The 14,522-nt window shown below is 41.1% G+C and overlaps 1 protein-coding gene across 1 annotated transcript; it reads left to right on the top strand.

Moving 5' to 3' along the window:
• The first annotated feature begins 11,489 nt into the window (after positions 1 to 11,489).
• On the top strand, positions 11,490 to 14,182 carry LOC108878327 (fucosyltransferase 7). Its single transcript, XM_018668910.2, has 2 exons — positions 11,490 to 11,908; positions 12,736 to 14,182. The coding sequence occupies exon 2, from the start codon at positions 12,789 to 12,791 to the stop codon at positions 13,830 to 13,832; it is 1,044 nt and encodes a 347-aa protein (XP_018524426.1). The 5' UTR covers positions 11,490 to 11,908; positions 12,736 to 12,788; the 3' UTR covers positions 13,833 to 14,182.
• Positions 14,183 to 14,522: the final 340 nt, after the last annotated feature.

Genomic DNA, 14,522 nt, shown 5'->3' with positions numbered 1-14,522 from the left:
GTGCTCTACTGCACTGAGATCTGGTGACTGTGGAGGCTGTTTGAGTACAGTGAACTCAATGTCATGTTGAAGAAACCAGTTTGAGATTATTTGAGCTGTGTGACATGGTGTGTTATTCTGCTGGAAGTAGCCATCAGAAGATGGGTACACTGTGGTCACAGGCAATGTTTTTTCCAGTGTTCTATTTTACAACTTTGATGAGCCTTTGCGAACTGTAGCCTCAGTTTCCTGTTCTTAGCTGACAGGAGTGGCACCTGTAGCCCTCTGCTGCTGTAGCCCCTCTGCTTCATGGTTTGATGTGTTGTGCTACTGCCTAACTTGGTTGGAATGAGTGGTTATCTGAGTTACTGTTGCCTTCCTGACAGCTTGAAGCAGTCTGGCCATTCTCCTCTGACTTCTGGCATCAACAAGGCATTTTCACCCACCCACTGGATATTTTCTCTTTTTCTCTTTAAACACTTGAGACAGTTGTATAAGAAAATCTCAGTAGATCAGCAGTTTCCGAAATACTCAAACCAGCCAATCTGACACCAACAACCATGTCATGTTCATAGTCACTTAAATCACCTTTCTTCTCCATTCTGATGCCTGGTTGGAACTTCAGCAGGTTATCGGGACCATGTCTACATGCATATGTATCCTGTGTCTGCCAATAGATCTCAGTAAATGTTAAACACTGGTCCTTTATGTAAAGGCCAAGAGAAAGTGCAACCCCATGACAGCACGCAGGTCACTGACTGACCGTAACACATACATGTGTGTGTCTATGTCTATGTTCCTTTTTCCCATCCACTGAAATTCAATCATACTAAAGATATGTTATCATTCCCAACTTTAATGCTTTGAAGTTATCTATGGAAAATGGATACAACACTTGTTATATAATGACTGAATTTAACAATCATTTTAATTATGTGCAAGCACTTCTGTTCTCTAGGCAAAAAACAATTATGCAGGCCCTCGTCTCCAGCTGCAACACACCACACCAGCTGGCCCAAAGGACAATATGACACATTAGCTACACATACACTATGCAAATAGTTTAGTGCAACACTAGTGTGCTCAAATTACCCTTCAGAAGTGAACAGGGCAGGGAGGGAGGTGGCTGCAGACACAGCAATTCAATATTTTTTGAATGGTTGGCCCTTGCTTGGTCCTGGAAGTGCAGGCAGTGTCTGATCTGTCTCTTTTTGCATTATAGGGAGGGAAAGTAATATCCTTTTTGATCAGTATGTCAAGGAGGAAGATATATATATATATATATATATATATATATGTGTGTGTGTGTGTGTGTGTGTGTGTGTGACTCGCAAATACTATACAAATTTTTCACAAATATGTATTTTTGACAAATTATTAAGGTTAGGGCCCTCCCTTGACCCAAGGCCCAGGACAACTGGTTCAATGTTTGGCGGCCCTGTTCCACAATTTTCCCTTTTCTGTCTGTTGCTGGCTTCCTCTTGAAAATCCTAATAAATGAGGCTTAGCAAAAGTTCAGTCAAGAAGACTGTCTTTCTGCAATATACCATCTGATCACAAGCAGTTTCCCGCTATCTCTATGCCTTACCTACTAATTTGGTTTTCATGCAGTCACAACCTGATACACTCAACTCAAGCCAATCACCCGTAAGCTATCAAAGTTTAAAATGTTCTCTCTCTCTGCTGTCATTCACTCTTTCCCTCTAAACCCAACTTGTCAAGATGGCTGCCCACTCTGAGTCTGGTTCTGCTGTTGTCTAGTGCTTGCTCATAGTGGGAATTGTTGGGTCTCTCCTCATAAATGTAATAACATAAGAGTGCAGTCTAGACCTGCTTTATATGAAAAGTGCCTTGAGACGACTTTCATTCTCATTCAGTACCATACATATTTAATTGACTTGACTAAACTTTACTTATTGTCACCACTACCACTGTACTAGTATTGGTTATTTCTCTATAGTGAGTTCATGTTTTCAAAAATCTGCACTCACACAACTTCTTATTCCCCCCGGTATGGTGGTACAGTGGTTAGCACTGTCACCTCACAGCAAGAAGGTTCTGAGTTTGAACCCCAGTTCACTGGGGGCTTCTCTGTGTGGAGTTTGCATGTTCTCCCTGTGCCTGTGTGAATTCTCTCCAAGTACTCTGGCTTCTGCCCACAGTCTAAAGACATGCATGTTAACTGGTGACTCGAAATTGCTAATAGGTGTGACTTGTTGTCTATATGTCATCCCTGTAATAGACTAATTCATCTGTCCAGGTTGTATCCTGCCTGTTGCCCAGTGTCAGCTAGGATAGGCTCCAGCCCACTCACTCCATCCCCAGTGTGTTACATTAATGGACATCCTTTTTGGATTACTATCTTGCACACTTCTTATATTCTTTGTACTTAATACTGTGAACCTTTGAACATTTCATACTCATATTTCTATTCTAGTTATGCTTCCTGACCTTCCTTATATTTTTTACTTACTATGGTTATTGCTATACACCAAAGCATATTCCTAAGAGTGAAAACCTACTTGGCAATAAATCTGATTCTGGCTCTGGGAGTTCTCTTTAGCAACATGCAGATGTTGCTAAAGAGAACTCCCATTTACTTTAGTAGTTGGGAACCTGGGGTTGAGGGTTGGGATGGGAACAGGAGCAGACAGCGGACTTGCTGCTCAGGACCGGAAAGCTGAGCTGAGCCGAACTGGCTGGGGTGCGGGGTAGCAATGCTGGTGGCTAGCATGGTGGAGGCTAGCAGGCCAGAAGCTGGCAAACCATGGGTTAGGTGGCAGGGAAACAAACTGGGTCAGGGGTGTTCACAAAGTACTGCTGTCTACTGGGTTCATCTTGGCCAGTTTATACTGTTATGGTTCAATATTTCAGGACCAAACACACTGGAAGCAGGAACACAAGGACAACTCAGAGGCAAGTGGCAACTCAAGGAAAAAGAGCACACAAGCTGACAAAGGAATGATTATGGAATGAGGTATAGCTGGGGAGATACCAGATGACTGTAGGGCTGACTGGGGAGGTGGGAACAGATAAGGGGATGACACCCGAGGGCAGAAAAAAAAGGACAGGAAGCAAAACTATAACAGACACACCAAAGAAAGTAATTTCAAAATAAAACTGGAGATAAGACAAAGTCCAGGGAATCGCACAGAGGTAGATTGTAACATACCACCATACCACCATTGATGGTAGAATTGCACATGAGCCACCACATTGGATGCTAGAGTGTTGTTTCAGACACTGCCAACCATTGACCAGTCAATGTAACTCTGAAAAAAAATTTCTCAAAACCAAGATGACTGACAGATGGCCAGAAAGGCTGAGCAGCTTGAGAATATCTTGCAAATCCTTCTGTAGAAGGAAACCAGTAAAGGGAGGTTTAAAAAAAAGTCCAAATATTGATTTTATATTAGGAGGAAATTACGATTATGATTACGACTAGATTGGACATCATGTATCGCTGGCTATATTTCAATTACATTTCATACTATTACTGTGACATGATAAGAGAATCCTTTATTAGTCCCACAGCAGGGGAATTTACAGGGATTGTGAAAAATAGAAAAAGGCATTGATACTAGTAAAACAGGATATAAACAAGACAATATTCTAAAAATATAAACAAAAAACACTATACACAGGACAATGTAATAAGGATAGAAACAGATTGAACTGTATACTGATATTGCACCATAGTTGTAACAAAAACAAAATGATATGCAGATTAGTTCCATTATGAAAGCAACAGTTAGTGTCTTTTATATTTTGTAGAGCTCTAGTACAGTGCATGATAGAAAGGCCTACAGGATAGTGGAGCAAATACCATCTGAGTCAAATGAGGATGGTGCTAATTGCAGTGATGATGAATGGCTGCCAGAACAAGAAGTACTGACAAATGCTAGCAGTAGTGACAGTGGAGCTGAGGATGCTGAGAATCTAAGATGTCAGGAGCAAGGTTCAATGTTTTTACATTGTGTTGAACAGTATTAAAATATGTGAACACATTAGTTTAACATTTTGAGAAATTCATAAGATATATAAAATCAGAGAAGATCATAAGATAATATGTAATTCTATTGACTCATTTATTAAATACATAGCTCTTCAATTGAAAACTCAAACCCATGCAGTCCACCCAAGTGGCCATGTGAAAAACTCCTTCAAAATATTGTGTTAAAAAAAAAAGTTCAAAAATGTTTTCATGCCTCATAATTCATGCATGAAAGGGTTAATTTAGAGGCCTATTACTCATCATTAATAGAGGATAATAAGAACAACCCCAGGTTTCTTTTCAGCACAGTAGCCAGGCTGACAGAGAGTCACAGCTCTATAGATCCACACACGACTATAACCCTCTGCAGCAATGACTTTATGAACTTCTTTAATTATAAAATCTCTACCATTAGAGATAAAATTAATCACATCCTGCCTTCAGTCAGTACAGATTTATGTCATCTGCAAAACCTAACCTTGACTCCTTTTCCCCCATCGACCTCCCCCAGCTCACATCAATTATTTCAACATCTAAACCTTCAACTTGTCTCCTAGACCCCATCCCAACTAGGCTGCTTAAGGAAGCTCTGCCCTTAATGTGCAGTCCTGTATTAGATATGTTAAATCTGTCCTTGGTAACAGGTTATGTGCTGCAGATGTATAAAACAGCTGTAATTAAACCTCTTCTAAAAAAGCCCACTCTAGATCCAGATGTATTAGCCAATTACAGACCTATATCTAACCTCCTCTTTCTTTCTAAGATCCTGGAGAAAACAGCTATCTGAGGCTTCAGTTTGTACATGTTAACAACTACTCCTCCATACACACAAAAGTTAGACATGGAGTTCCACAAGGGTCAGTGCTTGGACCAATCCTCTTCACTTTGTATATGCTTCCCTTGGGCAATATTATCAGGAAACACTCCATAAATTTCCATTATTATGCAGATGATACACAGCTTTATCTGTCAATGGAGCAAATGAAACCAATCAGCTAGCCAAACTCCAGGCTTGTCTTAGGGCCTCCAGCTCCACTGTAAAGAATCTGGGAGTTATCTTTAATCAGGATATGTCCTTTAACTCACACATAAAACAAACTTCTAGGACTGCCTTCTTTCATCTGAGTAACATCTCCAAAATTAGACATTTTCTGTCTCAAAAAGATGCAGAAAAACTAGTCCATGCATTTGTTACTTCTAGGCTGGACTATTGTAATTCACTATTATCAGGCTGCCCCAACAAGTCTCTAAAGACTGCAGCTGATTCAAAATGCTGCAGCATGATTACTGACAGGAACTAGGAAAAGAGACCATATTTCTCCTGTGTTAGCCTCTCTACATTGGCCCCCAGTCAAATCCAGAGTAGAATTCAAAATCCTCCTCCCCACTAGGACTCTGTGCTCCCAGAATGCTGGTTTACTGGTGGTTCCCAGTGTTTCCAAGAGTAGAATGGGAGGCAGAGCCTTCAGCTATCAGGCTCCTCTACTGTGGAACCTCCTCCCAGTTTTGGTCCGGGAGGCAGACACCCTCTGTACCTTTAAGAGTCGGCTTAAAACTTTCCTCTTTGATAAAGCTTATAGTTAGGGTTGGCTCAGGCTTGAACCATCCCTTAGTTATGCTGCTATAGGCCTAGACTGCCGGGATGCACTGAGATTCTCTCTCTCTCTCTCTCTATCCACAGTATGGATACATATCCCATAATGTTACTGACTCAATATCTTCCCTTTCCTGTAGTATTGTGCTCTTCCGTCTCTCTCTCCTCTTCTGTCTCTTTCTGCAGGTATTTCTGCCTCTGGAGCTGTAGAGTCTGATCTGTGATGACAAGTCTCCTGCTGCTCCTACAACTCCACTCAACACCTGCTGCTAGAATTAGAAATTACTTATACTGCCATTAGTTGTATTGCTATGTTAGCAGTTAATACTTTAATTATCACTACTATCATTACTACTGCTGTATTACTGGCATCACTTTACATTTTATATGGAACCCATGGAACCCCCCCACCCCCCCTCTGTGTATCTGTATATGAAAAGTGCCTTGAGATGACTTTGGTTGTGATATGGCGCAATATAATAAAAATTGAATTGAATTGACCTACTGGACTGTAAAGACAGTGATGGACAGGAAGAGAATACGTTACAGATGAGAAAGACACCACAGTAGTGTTTGCATCCGATGAGAGAGAAAACACTGGCTGCCCTACTGCTTCAGGAGGAGCCTGCTGTGCCCTCAACAGTTCCAACAGTTTTACATTTTTTCCTTTATACAGTATTCAAATAGTAATTTGATTGTTTCACTCTCTATTATTACTTAGTGTTTTATTGGCCACAACTAAATATGTCTACTTAAGTCACTTTTCCTGTAGCACCGGTGCTCCTTACTGAAAATTTTAGCACCAGCCCAAGAGTTAGGAGCACGTTTAAATCGACATTCAATGCAACAAATTCGGATTTTTTTTCATGTTAACGATATTACTGATAAATGCTTGGTATATTGTTTCATTTTAAAGGTAAAAGTACTTTAAATGTACATGGATGATTTAAGTTGCCCTTTAATGTGAGAGAAAATAATAAGAAGTAATCCACATTTTTGAGAGTGATCGCACTGTGCGCCATAAAAAATGACAATCACAAAAAATCACTGTTTAAACAAGGCTGATAGTGAAGTGATTTGAACAGTGAATATCTCATCTGCCTAAAGTCAGGGTGAGGCCTCTAACCAGCTGTAAAGATGGGTGTCATTAGGATTTTATCTTTATCGATCCAGACCCCTGTTACCGGTTCTTTTTCATTACTAAATAACTGGATTTTTTAATGTATCATTTTGTAAAAGAATAAACTCAGGACATGAGAAGAGTTTAGTCATATATTAAAAACAACTAAATACTGTTTCTAGAGTAGCAACAGTAACATCACAGTAAACTCAATATCTTACTGGACAGAAATCTAAAATGTCGAGTGGCTGGTTTGTCTAATCAAGTAAAGTTTTTAGGAATTAGTGAAATTTTGAGATTAGTGGCAAACTAACCAGTTAGACTACATACAAACAGCTTTTGTTCTGGCTTCTCAACAAGCTTAGCCAGTGCGCTGTGGTTGTGTTGAGCATGTTGAAAGACTGTGAGCAACTGCTGAAAATATTGCTTTTCTATGGGCTTGTTGAACAGGTGATTTGATAAAGAAAGGGTAAAGGCCAGTGTCTCTTACTTGTTAAGGCACTTATTTTTTGAATAATCAGAGCTCTATGCACGGTTCTCCTCTAAGCTCACACACCTCCAGCGGCTGCAGGAGACCGTGCAACGTGGCGCACAGGTGACAGGGTGACAGGGGGAGAAGGGGAAGGTGCTGCTCTCACCGGTTTACCGCCTGCATCTGCAAGATGCAAGACACCGCCGGCCGCAAGATTGTGAACTGAACAGCACGGGGCTTTAGATACTGAACATGAGAGGCGCAGAGAAGACTGCACTTAAACATGTAGCGTTACAGTGTGTGCAAACTTCATGACATCACCACCAGCAGCTGCAGCTAGAGCTAAAGCATCCAGCTCTTTATGGAATTTCAAACATTCCAGTCTCATTTGGCCTCACCACTTCATAACTATTGTTGATTTCAGATCATTTCAGTCAAAGCCTTGTGTAATGTGTGGTTAAAATTTGTTTTACACTCTAGTTTTACACCAGCTATAATTTCATAATGAGGGATTAAACCTGCAGTGTTGATCGGGCCCTCGTAACTCCGCGCATTGCCTGTCAGGTTGCTGACGATGCAGCCATGCACTTTTATGATTGACTGATTGAGGCAGCCTTAATGTGTGTGCGTTTAACTAATATGTGAATACACCAGTGAAGCCACACACGTAAGCTAGGCTAGTTGTGTGAAATGACAAACTTTGGGCACAAGGGACTCTGGTCTGTAAAGGCTAACCTGCTGTAATCCTAAATATCGCTGCAATACAATTATGCGACTCATAAAGAATGTGGGTCAGGGGTGTAAAGTGGGGGGCGGGCAGTGGCCCCTTGGCCCCCTTAGTTCTGGCGCCCTTGCACTGGACCTGAACCTACAGGGCTGGAGGCATATTTGCAAGTTGCACTGGTGCTCCTACTCGTAAAATTTAGTCGCAGTGTCTCAAAATTAGTTGCAAAATGCAACTAATTGGTCGCAGTCTGGAACCCTGTTTTAAGTGCTTGTTTTTTCCACGGACAGGCTCAGACTGTTGATAAGAGATTAAAGGTGTCTGACAACATTATGGATAGGATCTTTTTTATTAAACTGCAAACAAACTTGCTAAAACATGCAACATGTGGCATTGGTCCATGTTATTTATTTGTCCCTAGAAACAAACATTTAATAAGTCAGTAGAAATGGCCAGTGTTTATTATAGGTTTTTAGAGACCTGTGGTACGTAAAGTATTTTTATATCTCTTTTGGGATCTGTATAACATCCCAGTGATATTCTTGTTGCAATTTCTCAGAGGTACAGCATGAATAATTGCTATTGACCTAATTGTGTTAATTTTATTTAAACTAAATGACTGTCAGTGGTATAATTCTTTAATCTACAGTAATTTATAATCTCACATTTGGGTTTGGACCATTGGCTCATTCTGTCCTTGTGCTCCAGACAGGAGGATTTTTCAGTCCAGATGTTATGGTTATTTGGACAGATTTCAAGAGCTTTAGTGCAAATATGAAAAGCAGGGAGGTTGACAAGCCTCCAGGATTGTAAGGTCACCAGAACTGTTTCCAAGTGATGGTTATTTCCCCAGTGCTGTGAAATAAAAGCAGACGGCTGGATGAGATGTACCTGCTTTAAGGTCACATGCAGGTTGAATGAAAGTTCTGTTGTTGTAACATATGTCAGAGTCCATGGCTTTATTGCTCATATAATATACTAATTATTCATTTTTGAAAAAAGAAAAAAGATAAATAAAAAGTTATCAGTTCAAACTGAACACCAAGGCCCTCTTCTTCATAGGAGGATAACCAGTTATTCAGATAAAAAATGTTAAAAATTTGAGTAGAGATTTTCAGCCTTGTTAGAGGCTGTAAATCTTGGTCTGTCTGTTGGTCCACCAACCAACATTTCTTTCTATCTAAACAGATGTTACATGTCTGTGACAGACCTGTGCAGGGTGTATCCCACTTCTCACTGAATGTCAGCTGGAATTGGTTCCAGCCCCCCTGCAACCCTTACAGGATAAGTTGCATAGATAATGGTGGATGGAAATTTGGAACCCATGACTCCTCTAGCACCAAATGAGGTTGTTGTTTTTTTCAGAGTAAAATATGTAGTTATTTACTCTCTCTGTAAATACCTACTTTAAAGAGTACGGTCTAGACCTGCTCTATATGTACAGTGCCTCGACATAACTTCTGTTGTGAATTGGCGCTATATAAATAAAATTGACTTGACTTATGCTGTTCACATTTGCATGAAAAAGTCAGAATTGTGTTACTTTGAGGCAAAAAAAAGCCAAATCAAATTTTTTTTAAAATGCTGACCACTTCAGCATTTAATATAAATGCAGCCTTAGTCTTGTTTTGTCCTTTGAAGCTGCATAACATGTGGACATGGAGACCCCCACTAACAACTGCCCGAAGAGGAAAATGGTGGAATCCAGTGTGTCTGTTTCAATTCAATTCAATTTTATTTATATAACTGTCAAGCGTAGCAGTGTGGACATAGGTGCAGACAGGAGACAGAGGCAGAGTTTACCAAAAACAAAGTCCTTTAATCAAGTGGGGTCGGTACACAGGAAGGCAGAAAGAGAAGGTAACGGTACAAGTGGACAAGGCTGAGGCAAGGTCAAAAATACAGGCAAGGGTCTAAACACTATGGCTGCGAGAGAACAGGTTTCTTACACAAAGGCTGGTAGGTCTGGTAGAGGCACAAGACGAACTGGCAGGGAGTGCAGGGAGACACAGACACTAAATACACAGGGGCAGGGCAGACAATGAGACACAGGTGAACCACATTAGGGCGGGGTAGGTAATCACCAGGAGGAGGGAGCACAGAAGGAAGGGGAAGACAAGACACCTGAAACAAGAGGGAGGTCAGTGATTACAAAATAAAACAGGAAATAAAACAAACACAACAGAACTACAAAAGAAAAGCCCTGGCTCAGAACTGACACCCTGACAATAGCGCCATATCACAACAACAGTCATCTCAAGGCACTTTTCATATAGAGCAGGTCTAGACCATACTCTTTAAAATAGGTATTTACAGAGAGAGACCCAACAGATCCCACCATGAGCAGCACTAGGCGACAGTGGCGAGGAAAAACTTCCTTTTAAGAGGCAGAAACCTCGAGCAGAACCAGACTCAGGGTGGGTGGCCATCTGCCTCGACCGGTTGGGTTTCTTCATAGCTCAAGCAGAACAAACGTAATATAAAACATGTACAAAAGAATGACATGCAAGTTTTTACATCATGTTTTTTGTGTTTTTACAGAACTACAGTAATTGAATACAGGCCTGTATATTTGTAGCTTTCAGGTCTTCATGTTTATAAAAACCTTTGCAAATGTTGCAAGGAAAATACCACAATACAGAGTGAACAATGGTGGAGCACTTAGGTTGTGTGCTACATTAACTGCAGTGAAGCTAACATGCAGAGAGGACGAGACTGACAGTGATACTCACAACTCTCCTCCTAGTGTGACTAACATTACATCAAGAACAAACAGGACAAAACAAAACTGCTCTACTGGCTCCTGTGAAACAAAGCAAAACTAACTTTATGAACTTGTCGAGGAAAAACAGAGCAGAGGTCCCTCCACTGCTGGAAAGCCACACCAATGTGGCCACAGGTCTTCTGCCTGGTATGATCATAGCCTTTCTGCTTCTCCCACCTCCTTTGCATGAGCATGAATGCCATGATTGGCTGGAATGGATCATAACGATTCACTTTATTTATATCTCAGTTCTAGAACCAGGGCTGTGCAGAAACACCAGATTTTTCTCAGCACACACACAGAGGGGTAGCTAGTTGACTTTGAGGAGATATTCCCTGACTTTGAAGAAAAGTGCATTAGATTATAATTGCTAACCCTACCTTTTAAGGTACTTTAGGTCAGGATATGAAAGTGGTACTGCCTGTCAGAGGTCTTTAATCTGTAAGGACCAAATAGTTCAAAACATCATTTAACATGAATCATGGGATTCTGTGGGACAACTTTTGGCACGTTACATTAAAGCAGTGCAGGGTAAATCAACCAGAAAAGTGTGAGTGTATATTCACTGACATTGCATCAGGATATGCATTAAAAACCAAACAAGAAGTCAGAGGCCGAGGGTGAAGCAGCTTGTTGAAACGGTTATGATGTGGTTAGTGCCTACAGGAGCAGCATAGCTGTGCCCCTTTCCTCTGCAGAGCTGTGAGAACAGGAAGAGGAAGACCAGCTTGTGGTTTACAAATCTAAAATCAGCAGTGGTAATGTTTTTGACTGCCACTCGCTATTGGCTGTGCTAATTCTGCAAACAGCAGATGCATGAGCAGTTTAACAGGAAAATAAGTGTGTGTGAAACAAGGTGGCACAGTGGCAGGTGCCTGTGGTGATGGGTGAGGTTTTAACTACTTCAAACCCTAACCAAGCCAAACATGAGAGTGAACAAATCCCAACTCTGTGTACTCTCTAAGAGGATGAAAGTGATCTTAATGATGCTAATTTGTAGTTGAGAAAATAAGTAGAACCTTATCATTTGAGATTCCCACATGATTTTGCTGCTGCTAGTTTCTTTCTGCTGTCCACTGATCAAGGTTATACATCGACCGTTACACTCCGCTGGTGAGAAGCTGGGTGGGTATGTGTATGAAGTGTCAGGCAAGAGATGAGTCAAATGTTTGAAAGGGGCAGGATTTCCTTTATATTCTAGGATGTGTTGAGCAGGACTAAGTTCTACGGGCAGCAGACAACCTTATGCCATGTCACCCAGGTAAGTGCCAATATCTCTGCCACCCTTATTTTTATTTCATTTGAATCTACCAGCTAAACTGATATCAAAGTTTTTACTACAGATTCATAGTGTACAGAATACTTCAGTTTGTGTCCTCAGGTGAAGGAATATGAAGGAATGTGTATAACAATCAGATTCTTGAGGAATTTTAATTTTAATTTTCATTTTGCTTTTCCTTTTTTTTCCTTTGTAATGATATGTTCTAGAAATGATGTTAAATTTGTGGCGCACTCCGCTATCAGGGTGTGCCATCTTTAGAAATAAACATTCTGCCAGTTTCATTTCGCAAGATGTAAACTGTTCAAGTAGGTTTTTTGTTTATTTATTGCTTGTTTCTTTTGTTTTAGTCTTGAACATGTATTTCTTAGGCTGTTAGGAGTGTGCAACATTGATTACGAAATCCTAAAGAGAACAAACATTCAGCAGAAGCAGAAATGGGATTGTTGAACACACAGAAAGAAAGGGACAGCAGTGTAGATTTCATCAAATGTTCTGCCTTTTTACCAGTTATTACCAACTGCCATGTACTGACATGAATCTTCCGAAAAAAGACCATATTAAAGAAAAGACCTGTATTTTATTTGAGTTTATCATATCTCTGATGCAAGCGCTCTTGTCACAAAATTAGCCTGATGTTGTGAAAATGTTGTAAGAAACAAATAATCATTAAAATTACAAAAGAATGAAATGTCCTCTGCAGTAGGAGATGTTTTTGTTGTTAACACCATGCCCTCTGCAGTTCCTGCACTGATGAGAGCATGTTACAGTGTGATAATATCTCTGATCTACCCTTCCTTCCTTTGTAGGATTTCCATACCAGTGATCTGTGCCCTTTTGAACTGAAATACACCTGGTAGCCATGGCACCATCTACATCCCGAGCTTTCTTCTTCCTACTTCTCCTCCTCATCCTCAGCTTACTCTTATCCCTGTTTTATTACTGCTTGTTAGACCAGAGGTTTTATCTGCAAAAATATCATCTAGATGTTCCTCAGAGAAACATCAGCATCCTGCTGTGGCACTGGCCATTTGGCCGCTCCTACAGGCTTGATGGAGACAAATGCCAGATGTACAACATCAGCCGCTGTTTCCTCACTGATAACACCTCTGCCTTCTCCACTGCTGATGTGGTCGTCTTCCACCACCAGGAGCTGAGCACAGGTCTGTCAGCGCTGCCCTTGCACCTGGATCGCCCAGCCTCCCAGCACTGGGTGTGGATGTCCATGGAGCCTCCGGTCAACAATGCAAACCTTACACAGCTCAATGGCCTCTTCAACTGGACGATGAGTTACAGACGTGATGCAGATATATCTATTCCTTATGGGAAAACCATTTTAGGAAGTGATGACCCAGGCTTCCAGGCTGCTCCAAATCATTCCTGCCTTGTCAGCTGGGTGGTCAGCAAATACCAGGCTCACCAGACTCGGGCTGGTGTGTACAAAAGTCTAAAGAAGTATATCCCTATAGAAGTGTATGGCAGCTGGAACAAGAAACCTCTATCAGACAGGAAACTGTTGCCTACCATCGCAAACTGTATGTTTTACCTGTCTTTTGAGAACTCTGAGGCAAAGGATTACATCAGTGAGAAGCTCTGGAGGAATGCTTTTCAAGCAGGGGCCATACCAGTGGTTCTCGGCCCCAGCAGAGCCACCTATGAGGCCCTGGCTCCCCCTGGTTCCTTCATCCATGTGGCTGATTTCAAGAGCACAGCAGATCTGGCTGCCTATCTGAAGCATGTGGCTGCAGACAGGCAGGCTTATGAGGCGTACTTCCAGTGGCACAGCACTCACAGAATAAAAACCTACACTGACTGGAGAGAAAGGCTGTGTCAGATCTGTGTCCAATACCCCAGTTTACCAGCCAGTAGAATCTATCAGGACCTGGAGAGCTGGGTTAAGAGCTAATTTTTTTCAGGTGTTTTGATTGGAACTGCTGATGCTACTGCATCACCTCATGTAAATGTGACCATACTGTGACAATTTGATGTAGGATTACGTGTGCCTCAGGAGCCAATTTTGATAAACAAAACTGCACACAACATAAACAAATATCAAGTAGTTGGTTGGGTTGGCTGTGCACTGTACGAAAAAGCGGAAGTGGGAACTTGTGTGTAAACATTAATAAGCATGCTCTGTTTGTTCCAACCATGGAGGCAAGTTTCTCTTTACAGCAGGCCACTGATTCTTGTAAATAGTGAGGGCATTTCATTATTCTTCACATGAAATGTCTGCTCATGATAAAAACAAGAAAGACATTTTGTTTTCTTCTATCAATATAGTTATGAAGTGCTCTAACAAAGTACACAAGAATTATTCAGTAAATAGTAAAACCAGATAAATGGCAAGGATTGATATACTTCTGCTCAGATGGAACAGTGATTTACTCCACAGTTTAGATGGCATCGTAGTAAATGCACAGTTACCTTCGCCTTTAATTGTGTATCATCAACAGGTCAGAGATATAGCTTGAAGCTAAACCATTTAATACAAATTTGAATTGTATTCTAGAAGTGATGTGAAGCCAGTGAAGGAGGGCTTAAATTAGAGTAACATGTTCTCTTTTCATGGTTAAAAGTCGAGCAGCTGAATTTTGGA

This window comes from Lates calcarifer, linkage group LG13, assembly GCF_001640805.2.
Source record: "Lates calcarifer isolate ASB-BC8 linkage group LG13, TLL_Latcal_v3, whole genome shotgun sequence".
NCBI classification, from domain to species: Eukaryota; Metazoa; Chordata; class Actinopteri; family Centropomidae; genus Lates; species Lates calcarifer.
Note: the sequence above shows the minus strand (reverse complement) of the source record. Positions and strands in the feature narration are given on the sequence as shown.

Bases quoted from the DNA above. Each gene is read 5' to 3' on its own strand.
- LOC108878327 (XM_018668910.2), top strand. From the start codon at position 12,789: ATGGCACCATCTACATCCCGAGCTTTCTTCTTCCTACTTCTCCTCCTC.